The sequence below is a fragment of the Halteromyces radiatus genome (genome assembly GCF_025201355.1).
Source record: "Halteromyces radiatus strain CBS 162.75 chromosome Unknown BX664scaffold_2, whole genome shotgun sequence".
Classification (NCBI taxonomy): Eukaryota; Fungi; Mucoromycota; class Mucoromycetes; order Mucorales; family Cunninghamellaceae; genus Halteromyces; species Halteromyces radiatus.
Window position 1 is genome coordinate 1596186 of NW_026251688.1, and position 24073 is coordinate 1620258.

The window sequence follows — 24073 nt, forward strand, 5'->3', positions numbered from 1 at the left end:
CGTGGACTAAACTTAGTAAGTTGTTAGAAAATCACTATTTCTATTCTGGAGGTAATTATAATAATTTTGTATCCTATAGGTTGTTTATTTACAATAGTTACAAAAAAAAAATACATATAATGTATATATGTAACAATAAGAATAATAGTAATAATAATAATAATGATAATAATAATGATAATGACAATGATAATAAATATATATGTATATTTAAAGGAGAATACTACTACTGCTGTTTGCTAAAAAAAAAAAAAAAAAAAAAAAAGCTTCTATTCTAATCTACACTATTCTACAGATCCCAAACAATTTCCGTCATATATACAATAGCTGTCTGTCGAGTGTCACCGATAGCATCCATATCATCCACATGTATTTTAATTTGTTCAGGCAAATTATCATCCGGGTTAGCCAAAGTCACAGTCAAAGGAAGGGAATCACCAGGGAGAACTTGACCAGTGCCATCAGGGGCCAATGGGGAGATATCAATCAATTGTTCAGCAGGGAACTCGGTAGGAGCTTCGATCATGATCTTGAATCGTAATGGTACCTTGGTAGCATGATTAGTAATGATCAGTGGATAACTTTCTGGAACACAAATGGCTGGCGTTGAGCTAATGGAGTTGGCGTCATCTGATTCTTCCATACGTTGTCGTCGTTCATCATCATCATCATCATCATCATCATCATTATATTTGTACTGTTGTTCACGATAATAAGTCACCAGTTTGAAATCCATGCGTCGTTCACTGAGAGAAAACATTGGAGTGTCCACTAAATAACTGCGAACTGGAATCACTTCACGCACTGTTTGATCTTCATCCTTTGGTCTTGTTGTCACCCATAAATTCGCCAAAATCACGCCAGTGGTATCGTTCATCAAGTCTGGTCGGTCAAGAGGTAATCTAGTAGCTTCGTTTGGTGATGCACGTATCCGGACTTCCATTTTACCTTGAGCACTGACAGTGATGCCGCCTTTGAGTGGTGAATTAGAATACCTTGATAAAACATCCAGTTTGATATAGTCGGCAACATCAGGAGATAAATCAGCTCCAATTTCAAATCGAATATCATCATCTGTTGTATTGCGGATCACAAACCAATTGTCACAACTCACATTCGGATCAGGAATAGGATGTTGTAGTGTAGGAAGTACCAGTTCACCATTCATCAAACGTTCAAAACAAAGTTCAAAGGTCGTCATGATGGCTTTGAGTCGTAACATCATCATGTTGTTTGGATTGCGTTCGTTGATAATCTTTATATCATAGCGTCGATGTCCAGATCCTTGATCATCCAAAAGACGAGGGTCTAATACTCCTTCCACTGTCTGAGATTTACGAGCAGGAATATAAAAGTTCTTCTTATCCCTATTAGGAAGAGCCATGCCATTCTTGTCCAAAGGTGCAAAGTGGAAACACGATGTTGCTTGAATAGTATACGACATGGCAACATCAGCAAGATTTCGAACGGAGAATTGGAATTTGCTTGGTTTCCAGGAATTCACATGACCAATCTTGCCCAAATCAATTCTATCCAGCGATAAAGTACCCAGAGACACACAAAATTGAGCTTGCAATTCCACCGCCATGACTTCAATTTGTTGTCGAGCATCATAAAGTACCATCATACCATTGAGAGATCCACTGTGACCATTCAAAGCAAGAGATCGTTCATTCTTGGAAAGTTTTTGAACTGATGGACAATGAAGTTGAACACGCACACGTTGACCAGGTTGAAGCGCAAGCTGATCACTGCATCTAGAGAAAGGAATCATTGTTGTTGTTTTTTCCACCGTCGAGTCATCCACAAGTTTGGTTTGATTCTGTGATAATACCCACGAAGCCTTCACATCTACATCACTAGCTGCTATCAATAACATAGGTTGCCCAGAAGTGTTGGCTACTTCAATTTCACGGATACATACACGTTGATGGTCTTGAGGAGGAAGCATAATCATTTTCAATCTTGGTACCCCATCATCATCATCATCATTTTCAATATTGCCGTTGATATCATCATCCTCAGGATAGGTATAAATATTTTCCCATTTGATTGTACGCAATGGATAAGCTTCCCTATGATTTGAATGGTATACATTGTCCAGAGCAACCTGTCTAGAAGGTATTGATAAAATATCCATTTTCCCACTATCAACAAAGAGGCGTACTTCAATTTCAAACACTTCCTTGCTGTTGTGCAGGTTGGTCACCAATAAACGTTCATTTAACAGTCCAAGTCGGTAAGAATAGATTCGGAAGGTGATATGTGCCAAAGATGTCGTCAAAGCGTCGCCATAGATATCTTCATCATCCTCTTCCCCACTTGATCCATGTACTTTCAATGCACTTGTGCCGTCTTTCCATCCATACAGAGTCCCACCACGTCGATCCAGAACAATATTGCCACTAGTACATTCTACTTCATAATCCAAAGGTAGTTGTCCTGACTTGTTTTGAATAGTGAAAGCACCATAAAATTCTTCATGTAGTATATCAGTATAACCCAAATTGATAACTTGATGAGAAATTTGAAGATGAGACTGTCCAATCACCGAAGTAAACTTGACAGTTTGAGTCCACATGAGATTAAATGATCCTTTTTTTTTGTCCATACCATCGATATTGCCTTGATCAGTATCATCATCACCATCATCATGCTTGGTATAAATGGAAAACTTGATACCACCCACCAGTTCCCGACATTCATCACCAGAATTTCCCAAGTAACCAGTCAATAGGTTCGGTTGAACAGCTACCCATACAGTGACCATATTACCATGTTTGAAAGGCATCATATCCACTAACCCACGTTGTCCAGATTCGTCCATAAATATCAGCACTTGATGAGAGAGATTGCTTTGACAAGTGATATAAATATCTTCATCGGTAATATTCTTGACCAGCAATGGAGTTACTTGAGAATACTTGTTGCCAGGATCCACATAGGAAAAACCAAGATCCAATTCACCATTTGTATCTTCAGACAAAGAAGGAAATGTCAAGTATTGTTTGCGATGAACAAGAATATGAAGAGTAAATTGTTGTATGATCATTGTATCATCGTTTCGAAGCATCAAGGTATGTTGTTGTTTGCCAACAGTAGTAGGGTGAATATCAAACAAGATTTTTCGCGTTTCCAAGGGTTCCAAGGGTGTTGTAGTCGTTGGGAAAATAAAAAAATCCTTTTCTTTTTCATTATCCACCACAAAGCTATACCGAAGAGGTTTGTCCGATTGATTGGTAACACGTACATAAAATGTTGAATGTTGATTGATTTCTACTTTACCACCATCAAAACTTGTTCTTTCCAATACTAGAGCTTCTTTAGTTTCCATTTCCTTGACAACAGCTACTTGATTTTTTAATGAAGAAGACAAAGGAGGACGAATAGGAGCGGAAGGAGATGATGATGATGATGATGATAATGAAAACGGTGATGAAGATGCCACAGTTGTTTTTATCGTTGGTTTGCCATCCAGTAAAAGTTCTTGATTGTAATCCTCTTGATTCTTGCATATCAAAGCCGTATATACAATATTCTTGCAAACATCCGTGTTTTTGTATTCATGCACCATGATCCGTCCCTTGATGTGTAGAGGTGACATATCCGTGTTTTCATGTGATTCCCCTTGTTTTAATGGTCTTAGTACTGCCTTGAGATACACCGTAATTGTCTTTGTCGCATGAGGATCCAATGGAAATACCACACTTTCAGACGTTTTCTTGAATATCATTGCAGAAGCATCCTTGTTACCACTACCACCACTATTACTATGATTATTGTTGATATCGTTGCTTGTTTGATCCGTTGTTGTTGTTGTTGTTTTTAATTCAGTTGTATTTAAATCAGATGATACAGCTGTTTTCAAAGTTGTCGATGCACCGCTATCATTATCTCTAAGCTTGGCAAGTTTCTTGACATACTTGTTGATCTTGTCAGGTTGATCCTTGCGTCGAGCAATCTTGAGTTTTTGTTCCAGATTTTCGATTTCTTCTTCAGCTTCTTTAGACAATGTCTTCTTGGATTCATCATCATCCACCACAAAATCAAATTCACCAAAGTAACAACCAAAGATAGCTTCATTTGGATCCACCCGTACTTCAAACATCCTAGTTTGTTTGTTGGTATTTGTCACCACGATTGTTTCAGTACGAGGACACACATGATCTACGAGACAAGGACCGAACATCATTTCCAAAGATTGTATAAAGAACGTCGAAGGTTTCCGTACAATGGCCTTGAGAGATAAAACTTGATCATTGTGTCGATCACGAATGTTTTCCACAGTCAATTTTTCCATAAAGTTGCCAGGTAGTGTTGGTTCAAAAGTAAATTCGATTTCCCGTTTGCCAAAGGAGCGTACTACACCATAGCGACCAGCACCAAGATCAATATCACCAGAAGCAATAGAACCAGATTTCCTAATAGCATATAGCAAAGGTGTTTCACTTCGATTGTGTAGAAGGATTGATTTGGCATGTCGTTCATTGCGTTCCACCATTCCAAAATTGATATTCTTTTGACCCAAATCCATCACTGATCGACAAAGTTGAGCACGAACGATGACTTCACGAAGAGGTATATCATTTTGGTCCAAATCCAGCAAATTTTCAAATTCTGTCTGTTCAATATCACGGTCAAAATCCACAAGGCGTAAAAAAATCCGGCCATCCTGTTTCTTGGGAGCACTTTTGACATGCGGTTTGGTATCACCATTCGGAGTAAACACAATCACAACTTCTTCTTCGCCTTCAGGTTCCACATGTACCAAAGAAGTTTGTACCAGATCACCTTTTTCAATCAATCTGTCGAGTTCACGTCGCCATGCAAGTTGATGTCTAACAAATTGTTCTTCTGCCGCTTGATTTGGGAATAAAGGTGGTGCTGTTTTTGATCCATGTTCTAATACAGATAAAAGATCTTCAAAAGGAACACGAGCTTTGCCTGCAATATCTGACCAATCCAACTTTTTGCGTGATTTGTATCGAGCAGCAGTTATTCCCATAGGTCGTTGTTGTTGCCGTTGTTGTGATTTGAGCTTTTGTTGAGTATCTTTGATCGATCCATCTTTGCTAGTACCATTTTCCATCCTCACTAAAGCATTCGAACTGTCGTTGAGGCCAGTTTGTTTGTTATTGCTGTCACTAATCCTGTCATCATTGCTTTTGTTACTGTCGCCATTGCTATTTACATTGATGCGTTTCTTTTCATGCTTGTTTTGGTTAGTCATAACGCCAGTTCTGTCACGTAAATCATTGAGTTCCTTTTTGTTGATAGATCGTAGTAACCGTCTTTTACCATTCATGCGTTGTTGTGGTGCGATTGCCAAATCTAAATAAGCAGTTGAAGAATATGTTGCTCGATCAGCACGAACAGTCCGACGTTGTTGCTGTTGTTCAGGAGTGACGCTGTTACTATTGTAGTTTCCAACCATATTGTTACCATCCTTGTCCAAAAGCATACGATGTAAGTGTACCCGTCGATCCTTCTTCTTGATGTTTGTATCTGAGCTAACAATGGTGGGTGATGATGATGGACGATGAGGTGTTATTGGCGTATGTGGAGCTGATCGATGGTTGTTGTTAGTTTTGCTTGATTTATTCTTTTCCCCAGTTCGCTTTTTCTTGACATAAATGACCAAATCATAAGGTATTGATGTTGTGATTTCTAAAGTCAAAGGTTTGTTGCGAATATTTTCAACTGTGAATGTTCGTAAGGATGGTGAATTCAGAGCAATAGAACCAAAATCCAGATAATTTGCACCAGTTGCTGTGAGGATACGATAGAATAGTGAATGAAAGGTGACACGGTTCTTATCAATATTGGTGCTTTGTACTTCGATGATTTGATCATTGTCATTGTTGAGATAATTGACCAGAGTAATTTGCTTTCGGTATTCAGGATTGACCTTGCGAGGGTATAAGTCCAGTTTAAGCTCGACATAACTTCGTGGTTGAATAGCAATTTCGCCCCGTAAACAATTCAACACCTTTGATGAGAATTCCAATTCCACTCGAGCCATGATATCTGATCGATTGAAGATATTGATCGGTATTGATTTGAGAGTACCAACATCAGTATCACCAAAATTGATTTCTTTTGGAATGACTTCTACAAATGATGTACATGTTCTTGCCCTACATTGTATTGATTTTCGTTCTTTGGATTCCGTACTTCGATAATTGCCATATTCAAGTACAATTCTAAAGTTTCGTCGAATCAATTGGCCTGCATTGAAATCAGTCAAGTTGGCATCCTTTTGAGGTCGATAAGACACTTGCACAGTTCGTTCTTTACCAGGTTTCAACATCAGATCTTCAATTCTTGAATAATTTTCCACTGGATCTAAATCAAGTAATAAGAATAATAATAATAAAAAAAAAATAAATACGAAATATCTTCTTTTGGAAACAATATATATATATATATATATATATATATATATATATATATAAGAATACTTACGTGATGAAGTTTGTGGTTTGATATCCAAATCACCAGCTGATCGTATTGATGTTGCCGCTTGAGAAGGAGTATGAATACGAACACCACCCCAAACACTAGATGATTCCATAGAGATAGGTGATGATGATCGAGAGAAATCACTATCAGTTGCAGAGAGATCACTGATACTAGCAAGAGTAGTTGTAGGTGTCAAAAAGGAATGTCGTTGTTGTTCAGGGGTTGCTGCTGCCGTTGTTGTTGTCGTTGTTGTTGTTGTTGTTGTTGTTGTCGTTGATACTGATGATGATGATGCTGCAGCAATTTCGGTAGAGGTAGGATCCAGATTTGATTTGATATCAAAAACAACATCAGCACCTTCAGGTAAGAAACGAACTTCAACCACATTTTCACTAACATTGTTGAGTACCATTTGTTGTACGGCCCATTGTCCAGAGATACAATCACCAAAATCTATCACGTTTCCACTTGTCACCACCAAAGATTCCTTGTGTGCTACAGAACGAACAATGGCATGGATCTTTGTTTGTACCACGTTGCGAGCATCATTGAGATTTTCTAATTGAAGGTCATAATTGAATTCACCCACTTCTTTTGGAGTAAAAGTCACACGAATTCGCCGGAAAGAACATCCTTCGATAGGTCCATAGTGTTGATCCATCAAGCTAGCACCAGTATCAGCATCCATAAAATCTAGCCATCCGTGTTTAAGATCCACTGTGTTGAGTTTCCAGTATAAATCAATATCAGATTTATTTTTCACAATAAAATCTTGGTAGTATGTTTCACCCATCACACAATCATCAAAATTGATACCAGTTTCAGTCACATCTGTCCATAAAGTAGATCGACATACAGTTGCCCGGAATTTGGTAGAGAGTTGATAATCAGCCATATTTGAGACAGCATCCACATAACCAAAAAAGAATAAACTACCTGTCACATTAAACCAATTGAAGGTATCCATTTCAGCATTATCCTGTTGTGTGAATATCCCGCCACTTGTACTTGAATCGTCGTCATCCTCCCGTGCGTCTGGTAAAAATCCAAGAATCAAAGGTTTTGTTTCATGAGGTTGTAATGTCAATTCGTCTATATGATTCACAATATTGAAAAGTTCATTTACAGGATATCTATTATTATTGTATGATTGTTGTTGTTGTTGTTGCTGCGACCATGCCACAGTGTTGGTTGTATTGTCACCCACGTCACATTCCACCAAGTTTTCATTTTCAGTTTGAAAACAGATTTGATTTCGTAAGTTGGATCGCATACGTACAACTATTTGTCGATCAGTCAAGTTGCATATTGAAAGTCGTTTCAAGGCATGTAAACCATTTCCATATACTTGATCCAGAGTCAATCGTCCAAGTACATCCACGAGTTCGAAAAGAATTGTACCTTCACTTTCATCTTGTCCAAGCATTGAATATCTTTAAAAAAGATGGAGAAACCAAGTGACCAAGAAGAAGCAAACAAACTGGTAAAATATATATATATATATATATAAAATTAAAAAAAAAAAGAAAGACTATAATGTGTTAAGGAATGGAGTAAAATACAAAAAAAAAAAAAAGAAAGAAAGAAAGAAGAGCGGAAATGGAAAGAGAAGAAAGCAAAAGATTTTTTTTTTCCGTTCAGGTTTTTGTGTGGAAAGTTCACTTCCACCAATCAACGCATTTGACTTGACGAGTTTTAAAAAAAGTTCACTTGATGGGAAGTTTGCTAAGACAAGTGACCCCTCTCTTCTTTGATTAAAAAAAGTCATGATTTACATGCATTTATATATGTTAAATCATAACAACAAAAAAAAAATGTTTTATATAAATTTATATAACACCAAGTGTCTAATTAAGGTTGATACTTATACTAAAATGCATCAATTCAATGCTAAAAGAAAATATATCATTGTAACTGATGGTAGTGATGATCTCCCTTTTTGCTCAATCAACATCATTCAATTCGAGTACCGCATATGGTTCATCAGTTGAAATCCTTTTGTATGCGTGTTGTACACATGTGTCTCTGTGTTACAAAGAAAATCTTAAATAACCATAACATAAAAAAAAAATGTATAAAGTAAAATAAAATAAGCATAAAAAAAAAAAGTTGAATCACGGGACATCCAAACAATATAGTTTTATTATAGAGGCGATCAAAAAAAAAAAAAAAAAAAAAAAAAAAAGGAAGTGTGTTTGTACAAAGGATTAATTTTAATTTATATACAAAAAGAAGAAGAAAAAAAAATATGATAAAGAATAGTAATTGGGGATGATAACTACTACATAAACATGTCAGATGATGACTCGAGTTTTGGTTTTTTCAATTCACCGTTCTATAAACAATAAATGGAAATGAGTATATATATTTTACGAGATTAACATTTAACTTACCTGATAATTATCGAGAGGGGCTTCTTCATGTCCACGTTTGTTCTCGTTCATGACTAGTGTAGGAGTGTTCATCATTGGATTCGTCATTACAGTATTTGTACCTTCATAATATGACAAATCTTGTAAAACAGCACCTTCCGCTTCCGCAATTTCACGTTCCTTGTCCATGTCGATTTGTATCGTTGTCAATCCTTTTTCCTTGCACAAATTAACGAAATCTTGCTGAAGTAACCTTCCCCATTGTGCCACAATATCATCCGAAAGATTGAAGAGATAACAATTCACAAAAACTTGTTTGATATCTTGTAGTAAGGCATCCGCATTAGGATATTTGTCCAATTTTTTCAGGATGGTGCCAAAATCCATAGGATGCTATAAATATATATATATATATAGTTAGTCATCAACTTTCAAAGACATATATATTCTTTGTTTTTAAAAAGTTTTACCTTCACATAATCATAATAAGTAGGAATCTGAAGCGCTACAGGATCAACAGGTATAGCAAATGCAGGATAGTATTCTTTCGTCTTCAATTTGTCCAACACAGGTTTGTATTTCTTCACATCAGGTTTGATCGAGGATGTAGATGAACTTGATTTCTTGCTACCAGATTTGGATCCAGAAGTTGGTTTGATACCTGCCATAAGTTGCTCTTCTTTCAATTTGATCGGCTGTATTTCTTTGTTGAACACTGTTTCTAAATCTTTGGCAAAACCTGATATCACATGATCTGGACCATTGAATAAGATACAGTTGGTGACGATTAAACGGAAATCTGCTTCAAATTCTTTTGTGGTTTTGTAGCCTCCAGATTTCAGTTTCTTTGTCCTATAAAATCAATAAAAAAAAAATCATTATTATTGAATGAACAATCACATAGTATTATATATGTTGATGTATCCAATTGAAAAAAAAAAACACTTACATAGTACCAAGATCCATAGGATTAGGTACAATGGTTGTATAATGAGGGATTTGTAAGGCAATGGGATCAACCTATATTAAAGAATAATTAGCAAATTTTTCCTTTTTTTTTTTATTTTATTTCTATTTCCTTACCGGTTCCAGAAAAGCAAAAGAGTTCTTGTTCTTTTTCAGTTTGCTTAAAAGACTTTCCAATTTGCTGTAAAGACCAGGTAAAAGTTTCGCTGGTGTAGACGTTGGAGTAGTATTTGATATTGAAGATGAAGGAAGACTGGTAGATGATGATCTAACAGGAGGAGTAACACTAACTGCTTTAGTTGGTGGTGCTGTTGTTGACCGAACTGTGACATTAGTGGGGGGAGAAGGTAATGATGAAGTCGATGTTACTTTTTCAGTAGCAGTTGCTGGCATTTGTTTGACTGGAGATGCTTGTTTGTGACGTTGTTGAGTTGTAGTAGAAGTAGGAACTGAAGTAGTTTTTGAAGTTGCTGATGATCCTGATGGTTTGTTGGTAATAGCTGAAGTGCCTGCCTGTCGTTGTTGGTGTTCCTTGATACGAGCTCTGATTTCTCTTCCACCATTGTTATTGTAATACTTTTCCAAACGTTTTCCTTGATCATACGCAAAAGATTTCGAGTTATTGAATTTGAAACAATTTGCAAACATGAGTCGGATATCCGCATCTACTTGTTGTAATGATGAATATCGTCCAGTTTGTAACTTTTCTGTCATTGTACGAAGATCCATTGGCGACGTAATACGTTCTTTGTATTCAGGTATAGCATAAGTATCGACAGGTTCAGTGAATAGAGCAGCATATTCATGTTTCATCATATTCGACAGCATGTGTTTGGCGGCACGTTCATCATCTCCTTTTAGACAATCAGGTTCAGCATATTCGTTGTACCAAAGATTGTTGAAGTAGGATTGTAGTGATTGAGCTTGTTGGCTGATCACCGACATCGAATCGTTGAATCGAAAACAGTTCCAAAAGATTTGTCGAACATCCCTTTCAAAATCCCATATTGTCTTGATGTTGCCTTTATCCAAGTTTTCTCGTACAGTTGACAAGTCCATCGGACGCTATAAGATAAATGATGAATAAATCATCCTCCTTTTTTTTCTTTTTTTTTTTTTTTTTTTTTTTTTTTTACCTTGATAATATCTAGATAAGATGGGATATTTAATGCCACGACATCAATCTACCAAAAAAAAAAAAAAAAAAAAAATTAATCAATGCCCATCCTTTGATAATCACATATAAAACATATCATCTTTTTAAACTTACAGGATAATGGAATGCAAGTGATTCAGGTTGATTCCAAAGTAGAGACAAAATATGTCGACATTTTTCCGTATTTTTTTCATCCATCAGAGGTTGAATAGCCCGATGCTTTGAAGGACCAGTAGAACCAGGAGCAGGAAGACCAGTAGTCAATGGACCAGTAGGGACGTTACTGACAGAACTCTTTCTCACTTTTTCCTTTTTGATTGCTGTAGGCGACGAAGGCACATGTTGATCCAATTTGTGAGACGCAATCAAAGGTGATTTTGCATGTTGTCCAATTGTAGGTGAAGCAGTAGCGGCTTTGGTGACTGAGATAGGTTTTTCAGCAAGTGTTGTTGTTGTTGTGGTATCAGGAATAGTTGTGATATGTCTTGGTGAGACAGGCGTTGATGTCAGTCGTTGAGTACCAAAATATGTACCGTACTCGTTATTGTAAACCTCTTCTAGCTGCTTGGCTTCATTGTAGACATATGTATTCGGAGGATTAAACTTGTAGCAGTTGGATAACATCAGTCTTACATCATCATCAAATTGCTTCACTGACAAATATTCGTTGGCCTTTAATTTTGATTTGATAGTTCCCAAGTCCATTGGTTTCTTGATGATTTGAGTATATTGAGGTATACCTTGTTTGATCGGATCCACAGGACGAATAAATTCAAAAGCGTGACGAGATTCCATTGTCTTGTTCAAGATAGCCGTACAGATATCTTTGTCTGTACGAGGTCGAGGAGCGGATACAGGTATAGAAGATGGTACCGGTGCTGATGTTGCTAATGTTGATGCTGAGACTGGTGTTGATGGAAGTGGTACAGATTGAGTTTTGGTAATTAATTTCGGTTGAGTGACAGAGGATGGTTGAGAATCCATGACAGTATGTGTTGGTTCCTTCCGTTCCTTGACCTTTATCACTGGCTGAGGTTGACTTGATAGAAGTGGTAGTTGTGGCACTTGTGACGAAGGCGAGAGAGAAATAGTTTTCGATGGTATTGATTGGGATGGTGAGAATTGGGATGATGGTTGAGGTTGTTGAGGAGTTGGTAAAGATTCGATTGGTTTGGAAGGAAGAATCAAATTTGCACCTCCACTGGGTGATGGTTCACGACTTTCCACAATGGTCATATTTTGGCTTTCATCAGCTTCACGTCCTTTGGCAAGTTCTTTTTCCAAAACATTTTCTAGTATTTGACCTTGATCATAAGCAAAAGAACCGGGCAAGTTGAAAATATAACAGTTGTTGAGCATCAAACGGACATCGGCTTCAAATTGAGAGAAGGAAGTATACACCTTTTCATCCACCTTATTCTTGATCTTGCCCAGATCCATAGGATTCTTGATAATATCATAATAGCCAGGAGCGCCATCCAATTCTTCGTTGACTTCCTGTAAGAAAACAGCTGCAGCCCGATGTTTTTGTAACTTGTTGTATATCCGTCTGATCTTTTTTGATTCTGAAGATGGCATTTTGTGTGATTTTTTAACAGTAGACTTCGATGTTACGGGTTTAGGTGATTTGACCGTTGTTGTGAGTTTCGTTTCTGGCTGTGTCGTACTAGCGATCAAGGAAATTGGTGATGCTGATGAGGAGATAGCGGATACTGGACTTGACTGATCTTGACTGGAATCATGAACATTACCGTTTTCAGATACAAAAGATCGAATAGACGATGAGATTTTGATGGTTTTGGCTACATTGAGTATTAAAAAAAAAAAGAAAAGAAAGGATATAGAAGTCAATATCGTAGATACACAATAAAGAAGAAAGAAAGTAAATAAAAAAATTCATTACGTTCGATTTCCTTCTTCTCCTTGGTAGGTAATTTAGGTTTGCTAATCCGTAATATGGGTTGAGTTGGCGTTGCTGGTTCAGATATATCTTCAGACACGTCTTGTGGCTAAAAAAAAAAAAAAAAAAAAAAAAAAAAAAGAATGAATGAAACCAATCAATATATACATATATATATATATATATTAGTACAAAAATTTTTACCTGCAAGGCTGGTACCCTAATCGTAACCTTGAGTCCAACATCAATTGGTTTGTACATATATTCACAGAATTGCAATAAGTATTTCCGAATTGAATGATCAATGGTGATATTTTCTGGCGAGCTATTGGCAGAGAGATTTCAAAGTAGTATTTTATTTTAGTTTTAGCTTTTGTTCTTTCTGTCATATGTTCAACTTACTTCAATAAGTCCCAAAGGTTCTGTTGTAGTTCAATGTTATTTTCAAATCGTTTCCGTAAGACTTCCACGCTGGATTGAAACTCTTGTTGTACAGTTTTTTGTAATCTTCGTTTTTCGTCTTCAATTACCACTTTGCCTTCTTCTTCAGCAAATTCTTCGATAACTTTCGTTTGAGTCGTTTCTGATTTGTCCTTGAGCGCCAAACCAAGCCATGTCAGCATCGCCCTTGAAACGTAATGGGATACATAAGCTGAAGGATCTTCTTTAATCACAGTCAAAAAGTAGTTTGTCAGTTCTTTGTTGAGTAATCCAGCCAGCACAAACAAACTGTCGAATGCCGTCAATCGAACTTCCAAATAGTTACCATATCTAGATGAACATCACAAATAAAGAAAAATAAGAAGTCAGAACGTTCCAAAAAAGTATAACATTTTAGCTCTCTTTTTTTTTATATTCTTACCGAGTATAAGGCATGAATGTAGCAAGGTTCACATCCATAAGATTATTCATCATTAGCTTGGTAATAGTCTAATTTCAAGAGAAGAAAAAAAATGAATATCACCGAATATATTCAATTTTCTATTTTTTTTTTTCTACCTTTAAACATGATACACTAACAACGTTGTGATAAGTTGGAATGACATAATCCAATGTCCGGAATCGTTCAATTTCAGAGAGTGCAGCAGCCACCAACTCTTTGCCTTCACGAGAATCAACTTCAATAGCCTCAGGAGCATTTGACGAAGGTATCAGAGAATCACCAAGTGCGGATATCATAGTTGCAATATAATAACAGTCAGAGAACTAATCAAATAAAACAAAGAATGAATGTTTTATATCATGAATAATTTGAAGTTTCCTTTTTCCTTTTTTTTTTTTTTTTTAAAAAAAAAAAAAAAAAAAAAAAAAAAAAAAAAACTTACCTCATTTCCAATATTATCATTATACTTGAGCAGATCCAAAAGAAACTTTCGTACCTTTTCAGGGGCCAGCCCACGATCATCACGTATTTGAGAAAACGCAATTACTACAGCTTTTTGGATGAAGTAATCAGGAATGTTACTAAAGTTGTTCGGTTTCGGAATAGCTAATGCCAAAGGGATGTCATCATCGTCACTATCATCAGAAGAGTTGATGGGGAAACAATATCGTTTTCGAAACATTTTGCCCAATTGAAGAAGTCCAATCCAATCCACTGAAGGACTTGCACACTGGAAAAAAAAAAGGAAAAATGAGTAAAAGTTTTATTGATAAATATTTCCTAAGAACAATGACTTACGGATGCTAGAGCATAAGCAGATTCCATTCTGATTTTGTAGAAGCATTTTTGATCCAATAAAGCACGTAACAAACTAGTCGAAGTTTGTGGAGATGGCATATGCTGTAAAGCAGTAATAGCCTAAAAGAAAGAGAGAGAAAGAAGTTGATTAATAAATGAACCATAACCTTTATATATATATTCTACTACTTACATCATGTTGAGCAACAACGTCACGATCCTTGGTGAGTTGAGCAGCCCACATATAATCGGGCTGTTGAAATTCGATACTTGTTAACCATTCAAATTCTGCATCCAGACGAATCCAATCAAACATTGCACTTGCAGCCCCACTGGTATCTTCTCCACCTTGACCCCATTCGTAAATTCGCCATTCTTGTTTCTTTATTGGATCTTCGAAGACAGGCATTCCAAGTCCCAAACTAGGAATAATACCTAGCATACTAGTTGTTCCAGATTCCGCACCTTCTTCATTTTCTTGTTCCTCTTCCGCTACAGCTGCTGCTGCTGCTGCTTGTTTTGCCCTGAATCGTTTGGTGTTTCGTCGAATACGCTTATACTTTGTGTTGAATTGTACTTCAAATTTGTGTTCTGCTGATTGAATATCCAAAATATGTTCATAGGGAGTCCCATCTGCTTCGTGAATCCGTACTGTGAGATTTCCAGTAAACAAAGGTGTCATGAATTCTTGGTAGTTTACAATACCACCGTCCGTCAAAGGAGCATGTTCCCCATCCTGGTTGCTTGAAATAAAACTGTTGGTATTTTCTTGCTTCATAAAAAACTCCACTACCATCTTTTTCCGATTGAAGTTGAAAGAAAAATTGAATTTAGGACATCCACTTTTGTAAATCCATTGATCCGCAAATGTTTTAGTGTCGAATCCACTAATTTTCCGGCAAAGTCGCATAAAATAATGGGTACTGATCGCATTCTGTGCCAATTCACCACTCATGGCCGAAACAAGGATTTTGGGTATCACACGAGATAAACCAAGAGTTGAACCTGCTTTACACATACGTCGATCCAAAATATATAAAACAAGAGGGGCCTTGAGTTCCAGAAAACTAAGATCATCAGGGTCTAATGGTGAAGGAAGAGCTGGATTGTATAATGGAGCGCGATTGATATCCAGAGAACAACATAATTCCATATCCTATATCCCATAAATCAAAAATAGTAATAATAAAGTTATAAAATTCGTCAATTTACTATTATTATTATTATTATTTAAGACAAATCATCATCCCAGTTTCATCGTTTACCTTTTTCAGTCGAAGCCGATATTCGTTATTTCCAAGATGTCGTTTAATAAAGAGAGATCCCATGAGATTAGCAAGACCAACAATCAACCAAGTATCCATCCATGTTTTCTGAATAATATGAACACCAAACCACTGTCTCGCGAGAGCCAAACTTAAAGCATGTCGAGTATGATATGTTTGATCAATAATGTCCGCATCGTGTAGAAGACGTGAGCTATAAAAAAAAAAAAAAAATAAAAGGATTAATTCGAGTTAATATACAGAAGTGGGAAAAAATGATAGGAATATAAAGGGATAATATACCTGCAAATTGCCAATGAAGCACTTGAAGCAGTGTCACACCAAGCATCATCAATAAATACCAGTTTGAAGTCAGAGAAGGGATATGACCCATATTCTTGGGCATAAAAATGCATGGCCTATAAACATAAAAAAAAAATGTGTATCAGTATTTCAACAGATCATAAATAGTAGATAACTTACATGCATCAAAAAGGAACAACTAATATTCAATTCTTCGCGAAATCCAGGTAAGGCAAAAGCATAGATATTTGACATCATATTGATTTCCGCCATAAGGCTTTGTTGTTGACTTTCATCTAGTTCAGCAGCATTGAGTACTTCTTCTTGTAGTTGAGATGGTGATAATTTGATCATCTCAAAGGGACCTATTGCAAAGCCAATAAAAGGTGCTGCAGTTGGAACAGACAAGTTATAGTGGACAATTTTCTTTGACGGATCTTTAGGGTGAATCACCTATCAATTATACAACATAAAAAAAAAGTTACAGTTAGTCATTTTCGATCTTTTTTGATATATTACGATGTTCAGTACCTGTTCAACCACTTCACCGCTACAAACAACGACAGTTGCATCTTCATCATATGTTGTATCAGTATCCATATCCATAATATTTCCACCCATTCGACGGGGAACAACAAATTCCATATCCCAGGTACATCTTTCAGCAATACGATCAATACAAGGTAGCCAAGCACGAGTAGCACCAGGCAGTGGTTGATTTACAGTATAGAGATGATGTGCACGCTACAAAAGAAAGAAAAAAAAAAGAGAATAACCATATCAATATCTCATAACTATCACTTATATAAATATATATTCTGAACTTACATAAGGAGCAATTTCATCATCAGGTTCAACAAAAACAATACCAGCCCTTGGATCTTCCAATTTGAAATCGATTCGAATGACAATGGGAGCATAAGATGGTGAGTTTTGTTCATTCATACTCGTTGATTTTTCATTGGTATCGTCATTGAGATCTAATAATATAAAACATATGAGATCTCTCTCTTTCTATTCTGATAGTACTTCTATTCCTTTACCTGCATGACTTTGTAAGAAAATTTGATTACTGATCAATTGAGCTTCGGATTCAGTCATCTAACAAGAAAAAAAAAGTATGAGTCACAAAGAAATCTTAGTCATAACTGATGTATATAATTGTACCTGTTTGATGCAACCTTCAGGTATTCTGATGGATAATTCACCGTCGTCAGCATCACGAAGAGCTGCTAAATATTTGCTTTTGTAGACTTGGTGATGAGCAATTGTTGTATTTCCACCAAGAGTAAGTTCAGACACGGGATCAGACAAGTCGAAATCTACTGGAGTACCATTTACAAATGTTTTCGTAATATCTATATTAACATGTTGAATATAATATAATGAGTATCAAATATATATATATATATTGCCGATGTGTTTGAGTATAATAAGTATAATTTTCATAAACTTACAACAATGACTTTTTGAATTGATACGTATATTTGATAGTTGATCCAAAGGTTGTATAGTTAGTTCTGCCGAGCCCTAAATATTATCATTTAATCAAGAAGAATAGGAAGTTGTTAGTAAAACAAAACAAAACAAAAAAAAAAAGATACATCATTAAACCGTTGCCTATTTTTTATTTACCTCAATGAAACGTCGGCAGGGATCAACATCCAGTACGAACCGTTCATGACTTGTAAAAACAATCAAAAAAAAAAAAAGGAAACGTGTTAGTTTTTTATATTGTTCAATTAAAATAATAATAATAATAAATAATAATTTAGTAATATAAAATAGAGGAGATACTTATAATGTAAAGTTCTTTTTGTTCGGTTCCCTTTGCATGACAATCCTACTATAAAAATAACTTTATCAAACAAGAATATTATAGTTTGATCAAGTATATTATAGAGTAAACAGAAAAGAAGTAAAGGAAAAAAAAAAAAAAAAAAAAAAAAAAAAAAAAAAGCATCACATTCTGTTGGAACGGATCTTGAATTCAGTCACACCTATAAATCAGAGACTTAAGAAATAAAAAAAAAAAAAAATTTGAATTGCTAGATTTTTCTTTCCTCTATTATCCCATTTGTTTCCTTTTTTTTTCCAAATTGGAAGCTATCCATCCATATTATATCAAACAAAAGTTTTTAAACTAATTTCACTTTCTTTTTTTTATTCCCAATATATCATGACTGATCGTATCAAAAGCAAATCACCTGTTACTAATAGTACTAAAGCTGTTGTAGAATCTTCAACTGCAACTTCAACTGCCATTTCTGCTACAACATCGACTGACCCCAATAACTCAACGTCAACAACAACGCCAGCCACAGTAGCCACGTCATCGACTAGTACAACCAATACAGCGTCCAATCGTATGACTTCCTCTATGAAGCCTACCTCCTCTTCCAATCCTGCCAGAAAAAAGGCTGTCAACAAGGCTCAAAGTAGTAGTGCAAGACGGTAAGTGAAGAATAACTGAAAAACTGTTGGAATAATGTATCTCATTTTCAGTTTTATTATTCTTTTACTATTGTTATAGTATCTCCAAAGAATTGGCTGAAATAGCGTTAGATCCTCCTTCAAACTGCAGGTACATGAAGATTTTTTAAAAAAAAAAAAAGTAATGATCAAAACTGATCCATGTTAAAAAAAAATAATGATAATTTTATAGTGCTGGACCAAAAGGTGATAATTTGTTTGAATGGGTATCTACTATTTATGGCCCTGCTGATTCACCTTATGCTCATGGTATATTCTTTCTTGACATTCAATTCCCAAAGGAATATCCTTTCAAGCCTCCTAAAGTAATATATACAACACAAATATTCAGGGTATTATTATCGTACTAACTTTTTTTTTTTATCTTGTTGGGAATAGATTACCTTCAGAACTCGTATTTATCACTGCAATATCAATAGCCAAGGTGCCATCTGCTTGGATATTCTGAAGGAAAATTGGTCACCTGCTCTCACTATTTCCAAGGTGTTATTATCCATTTGCTCACTATTAACTGATGCAAATCCTCGTAAGTTTGAATAGAATTTAATTTTCAGCCTTTCATAACATCTTTGTTAATCCTTTTTTTTTTTTTTTGTTTCTTATAATAGATGATCCTTTAGTTGGTAGTATTGCTCAAGAATACCTTTTGGACCGCGAACAACATGATCGTACTGCCAGAGAATGGACCAAGCAATATGCTTCGTAGACTGGACCATCCTTTCGTCTTCATGATTCATTATTTCAATTTTACATTATTTTGCATCCATTTTCCCCACAACTCACTACTTAGTACCTATTTTTTTTTATCAACTTTATATTATCTTCAATCAAAAATAAAAAAAAAAATTGCCATACTTCATTTTATTATTATGATGATCATTGTTATTTATTGTAGAGATCTTTAGTCAATGCGGCCAGGGAATCAACAATACCAAACGATATACAGAAAACGCCAAACAGAGCGATGGAGGCAGCGATGATGGATTCGATAATGAGACCAATGGGACGATGTGATGAAGATACGATATTGGAATGATCCTTTTGCCATGCCAACTTGATGAAAAATGCACATGGTAGAACAAATGTCAATGATTCAGCAGCAATGGTCCCAATTAGGTTCATGACATCGGCAAAATAGGGTATCAACATGGCGAACAACGCACATACGGCAATTTCAAGACTACGAACCAATACACGGGCCAGGATGGGATGATTACATAGCCATTCCAGAAAGAGAATACTACGCTTTACAAAATAGTTTCTTCCTTTCTTGATAGACAGTGTTGTGGGAGCCATCATATTAATAGTAGTAATAGTAAGAGGAGAAGGAGGAGAAGGAAGCTTTGTAGTGTCTATACATTCAGTCTCTATTATCGTACGAAGAGTATTGCTGATGATCTTATCATCATCATCATCATCTTTATTATGATGATGTTCGCAATTGTAAGTATTGATAATAGCGTCATCATTACTGTTGTTATTGTTGTCGTTATCTGCGCGAATAGGATGTTGTCTACAGGCAGTATTGATGTCATCAGTGGTCGAGGATAAAGGTGCTGAGGAATACAAGTCTTTTGTTCTCATTATGTTGCTATTAATTTTACTGGCAGCTGGAAAAAGAGGAGAGGGTGATGATGATGATGTTGCTTGTAGTGATCGTGCTTTCACTGAACGTGGATGATCCATACCATAAGCATCACTTGAAGAGTCTTGATTGTGATAATACAAAAGCCCAAGCCAGGATTCAATCCGAATGGTGAATACATACAAATATAATGGAGAGGCTAATAAAACATGGATAGTGGTGATGATCATGGCAATATTACGTGAGGAACCTAGTAAAGTAATATATCAAGGATGAATGGATGATCACGGATGAATGGATGATAATAACAAAAATGGATATCATTACCGTAAGGGAGATTCAGAAACACTGGATTTAAAACTTGATTGCCATAAACTAAATAACAGACAAAGCCAATGATCACATACATTACTGTGACAATGATAGTGGCAACCATCAATACTTTGGACCAATGTCGCGGATGATTCATGCAGCCCTCCAAGTGAGGATAAATGACATTACCACAATAAGAAAAACTAAAAGTACTAAATGCCATTGGAAACTGCCTAGGGATAGCGATATGATGATGATTTTGCTGAATATCTGTGTCATTTTCAATCCGATAATCTGCTGTGGATGCTACACTAATAATGAGAACAAGAGAAACTGATGCCAATGTAGCCACTACACTTCGTTTTTTTTTTTTAAAAAAAAAAAAAAAAAAAAAAAAGGATGGAGCGTTTCCATAAGAATTTCTTTTTTTTTTTTTTTTTTTTTTACCTCATAAAAGAAACATCCCTCATACTCCTTATCATGACAAAAGGAACGCCTACAACAACAGAGACCATCCAGGCACATACTTTAAAATCCAAGAGAATGCCAGCTGATAATAATAGATCAGATATGTTACTACTTGCTAATATAAAGTAGACAATGGGTGTAGCAAAAAGTAAAAGCTGAGAGAAAATAAATCCTATGACTTGTCCTGGTCTACCAAAGGCAGTATAACCTATTTCGGGAAATCCGTTTAAACGCTTTGATCTAATGGCACAAAAAAAAAAAAAAAAAAAAAGGTTTGAGAGATCGGTCTATCAACATTGTCCTCGCAGGATTTTTTTTTTGATACTTTACTGTCCAAGATAAAGGCATCGTATGATCAAACATCCAGTATAGTGTGATATACATGCACTTAAGATGAGAAAAACCATTCCTATCCAGCCAGATTGACTCAAAGCATAAGGAATACCGAGAGTACCGCTACCAGCAACAACACAACTAGTCAAATAAAAGAGTATTTTGTTGAAAAGGGGGAGAAAAGAAACAATTTTGCATTAGTAGAATAACAGATGATATCTCAAAAAAAAAAAAAAGGTAAAATCGATCGTTCTTTTGGTCTCTTTTATATTGATTACATGATGCTTGATAAAATGGAGGTATTGGAAACGTTCCTTGGTAAATTTTGCCAGGAACAAGACTGATTATCCATAATATCATACTCATTTTTAACTTGGAGTGATATTGGCGGTGATGATAATATATAATCCATACGTTGTCGAATAGTTGATCCATCATCTAACAATAATATGGATTGTCAATTTATTTATATATACATATATAACTGGTGTTACCTTGACAATAGGAAGAAGAAGATCTATCATTATCATCCATCATCAGGTGAAATAGAACGGAATAATAGACAAAAGAAAGACAATAAAGAGAAGAAGAAAGTGAGAAAGGAAGACACTTTTGCCAAAGGTAGAGTCTTTTTCCTTTCCATAATAGCTTTTGGCCGAAGATGAATCCGAGTAAGCATTATTCCCCCAACTGGAAATGAAAATTCTCTTTTTTAAGTCTATTTTTACCGGTTTTACTTTTTCCCTTTTCTTTTTCCCTTTTTTTTCACTTTTTCTGGTTGTTTTGTTTTTCTATATCTAATCACTCCTTCCATGGAATATCGGTACTTGGGATCCTCTGGTATAAAGGTCAGTGCTATTGGTTTAGGAACTTGGATCACTTTTGGTAAGAAAACTTCCTTTTATTCGTTTGATAATTATCATTATTAACATATTTTCTTTCTCGTTTCATCCTAGCTGCTCAGATCAATTGTGGTAAGCAATATATATATTCAAGAAAAAAAAAAGGAATATTTACAGTAACCATCTTTCTTTATTTAGAAACGGCAACGGAATGTATGCGCGTAGCTTTTGAAAATGGTATCAACTTTTTTGATGTTGCTGAATCACACTCTGGTAAGAAACGCGATTAGATATATACATATATATATATACAATTCCTTGTCAACGAATTCTTATCGTTGCCTCTTTTTTTTAAAAAAAAAAAAAATGGGACGAGGGTGACCTAAATAGGTGGACAAGCACAGATCGATATGGGTATAGCGTTCCGTAGACTTCAATGGCGTCGATCCGAATTTGTAGTGGCGACCAATATTTATTGGGGTGGCAAGGGACCAAACGATAGAGGATTATCAAGGAAACATATTATTGAAGGATTAACAGCATCATTGAAACGATTACAACTGGATTATGTGGATATCGTATATGGTCAACGACCTGATCCAGATACACCTATGGAAGAAATCGTACGCGCTTTTAGTTGGTGTATTGATAAAGGAATGGCACTTTATTGGGGTACAAGTGAATGGCCTGCTCATTTGGTGATGGAAGCTATCAAGGTTGCACAACAATTGAATTTGATTGCCCCGGTGGTAGAGGTAAATATAAAATAGGTGATATACTATGCAAAAGAAAAGAAAAAGAAGAAGTGATTCATATATAATCTTTTTTTTTTTTTTTGTTTCTATGGGATAGCAACCTCAATATAATATGTTTCATCGGGAACGTGTAGAAAAGGAATATTTATATCTTGTTGACAAATATAAAATTGGTATGACATCATGGTCTCCATTGGCATCTGGTAAGATTGGAAGAAAATAAATATATCAACATCTCACGATTAATTCTATATAATTTATCTAGGCGTATTGACAGGGAAATATAATGATGGCAAGATTCCTTCTGATGCACGATTAGCTATTCAAGATCATCCAGTTATCAATCGGCTACGAGCAGGCTTCTTCAGTGCAGAAGGACATCGAAAAATAGAAAAAGTACAACAATTAGTGGTAAAGTCGAATTAAAATCAAAATCAAAAAAAAAGAATGATCATTTTTCTCATCAAAACAATTATATATTTTTTTTTATCATTATTATTATACTATAGTTGATAGCGAACAAACTTCAGGTAACCCCTTCGCAATTAGCTATTGCATGGTGTTTGAAGAATCCTATGATATCAAGTGTAATTACTGGTGCCTCCCGACCCTCTCAAGTAGAAGATAATGTCAAGGCTATACAATGTTTACCTCTCTTGACCAAGGATGTGATGCATGAACTTGATACGGTAAAACAAGAATATAATCAAAACAGTAGACTTGATGATTCATTTTTCATTACTTTATTTCTTCTCACTTTAGATTCTTGGCAACAAACCAGAACCAGTCTTCAACTTTAGATCATCATGATAAATGGACGAAATTGGATACCTTGGTTAGATTGGATCTACTATTCTTATTATTCTTTTTTATTATGATTCGTTATAGTGATAGAAATACATATTAGTATAGTACTATTTCAGATATAAATAAAAAAAAATTCTTTTTTTTCCATGATCAAGTCAATGGAAGTAACAGAAGAAAAAGGCACCAAGAACACATCAAATCATGAATGATCGGGGCTCTTTTTTTTTTTTTTTTGTCACTGATCAGGGAACGCGGGGAAAGTGATTATCGTTCGAACAGAAAAATCATCATTACTGGGAAAATGAATGCTTTACATGTCTTTATCTTATCTTTGTTTTTTTTTTTTCTATTTTTTTTTTTAGTGTCGATCCTT

General features: G+C 35.5%; 6 protein-coding genes across 6 annotated transcripts; 2 read left to right on the forward strand and 4 right to left on the reverse strand.

Moving 5' to 3' along the window:
• Window positions 1-265: 265 nt before the first annotated feature.
• BX664DRAFT_356082 (uncharacterized protein) lies at window positions 266-8005 on the reverse strand. The gene is made up of 2 exons (XM_051547862.1): window positions 6466-8005; window positions 266-6345 (listed from the first exon to the last, which is right to left on the reverse strand). Exons 1-2 carry the CDS (start codon window positions 7886-7888, stop codon window positions 290-292), a joined length of 7479 nt encoding a protein of 2492 aa, XP_051402992.1. The 5' UTR covers window positions 7889-8005; the 3' UTR covers window positions 266-289.
• A 657-nt stretch (window positions 8006-8662) lies between these two features.
• Window positions 8663-9703, reverse strand: BX664DRAFT_65712 (Bromodomain-containing protein). The gene is made up of 3 exons (XM_051549681.1): window positions 9305-9703; window positions 8856-9227; window positions 8663-8797 (listed from the first exon to the last, which is right to left on the reverse strand). The coding sequence occupies exons 1-3, from the start codon at window positions 9500-9502 to the stop codon at window positions 8744-8746; spliced, it is 624 nt and encodes a 207-aa protein (XP_051402993.1). The 5' UTR covers window positions 9503-9703; the 3' UTR covers window positions 8663-8743.
• Window positions 9704-18014, reverse strand: BX664DRAFT_65711 (uncharacterized protein). Its single transcript, XM_051549680.1, has 21 exons — window positions 17907-18014; window positions 17741-17792; window positions 17563-17635; window positions 17273-17463; window positions 17149-17206; window positions 16934-17085; window positions 16637-16849; window positions 16286-16558; window positions 16106-16221; window positions 15803-16016; window positions 14731-15693; window positions 14538-14657; window positions 14182-14469; window positions 13856-14062; window positions 13719-13786; window positions 13259-13627; window positions 13061-13181; window positions 12860-12965; window positions 11071-12758; window positions 10937-10984; window positions 9704-10865 (listed from the first exon to the last, which is right to left on the reverse strand). The coding sequence occupies exons 1-21, from the start codon at window positions 17939-17941 to the stop codon at window positions 9906-9908; spliced, it is 6315 nt and encodes a 2104-aa protein (XP_051402994.1). The 5' UTR covers window positions 17942-18014; the 3' UTR covers window positions 9704-9905.
• A 149-nt stretch (window positions 18015-18163) lies between these two features.
• BX664DRAFT_324773 (ubiquitin-conjugating enzyme E2-24 kDa) lies at window positions 18164-19462 on the forward strand. The gene is made up of 5 exons (XM_051543906.1): window positions 18164-18559; window positions 18639-18689; window positions 18771-18903; window positions 18977-19124; window positions 19207-19462. The coding sequence occupies exons 1-5, from the start codon at window positions 18285-18287 to the stop codon at window positions 19302-19304; spliced, it is 705 nt and encodes a 234-aa protein (XP_051402995.1). The 5' UTR covers window positions 18164-18284; the 3' UTR covers window positions 19305-19462.
• A 186-nt stretch (window positions 19463-19648) lies between these two features.
• BX664DRAFT_245622 (transmembrane amino acid transporter protein-domain-containing protein) lies at window positions 19649-21463 on the reverse strand (the record flags this gene model as incomplete). The annotated part of the gene is made up of 5 exons (XM_051540249.1): window positions 19649-19838; window positions 20325-20433; window positions 20511-20851; window positions 20943-21203; window positions 21294-21463. Coding segments are annotated over 5 exons (1071 nt in total), but the record flags the coding sequence as incomplete, so codon positions are not given.
• Window positions 21464-22064: 601 nt separating this feature from the next.
• Window positions 22065-23850, forward strand: BX664DRAFT_324774 (voltage-dependent potassium channel, beta subunit). Its single transcript, XM_051543907.1, has 8 exons — window positions 22065-22181; window positions 22253-22270; window positions 22337-22411; window positions 22529-22893; window positions 22991-23096; window positions 23159-23304; window positions 23403-23582; window positions 23656-23850. Exons 1-8 carry the CDS (start codon window positions 22109-22111, stop codon window positions 23701-23703), a joined length of 1011 nt encoding a protein of 336 aa, XP_051402997.1. The 5' UTR covers window positions 22065-22108; the 3' UTR covers window positions 23704-23850.
• Window positions 23851-24073: the final 223 nt, after the last annotated feature.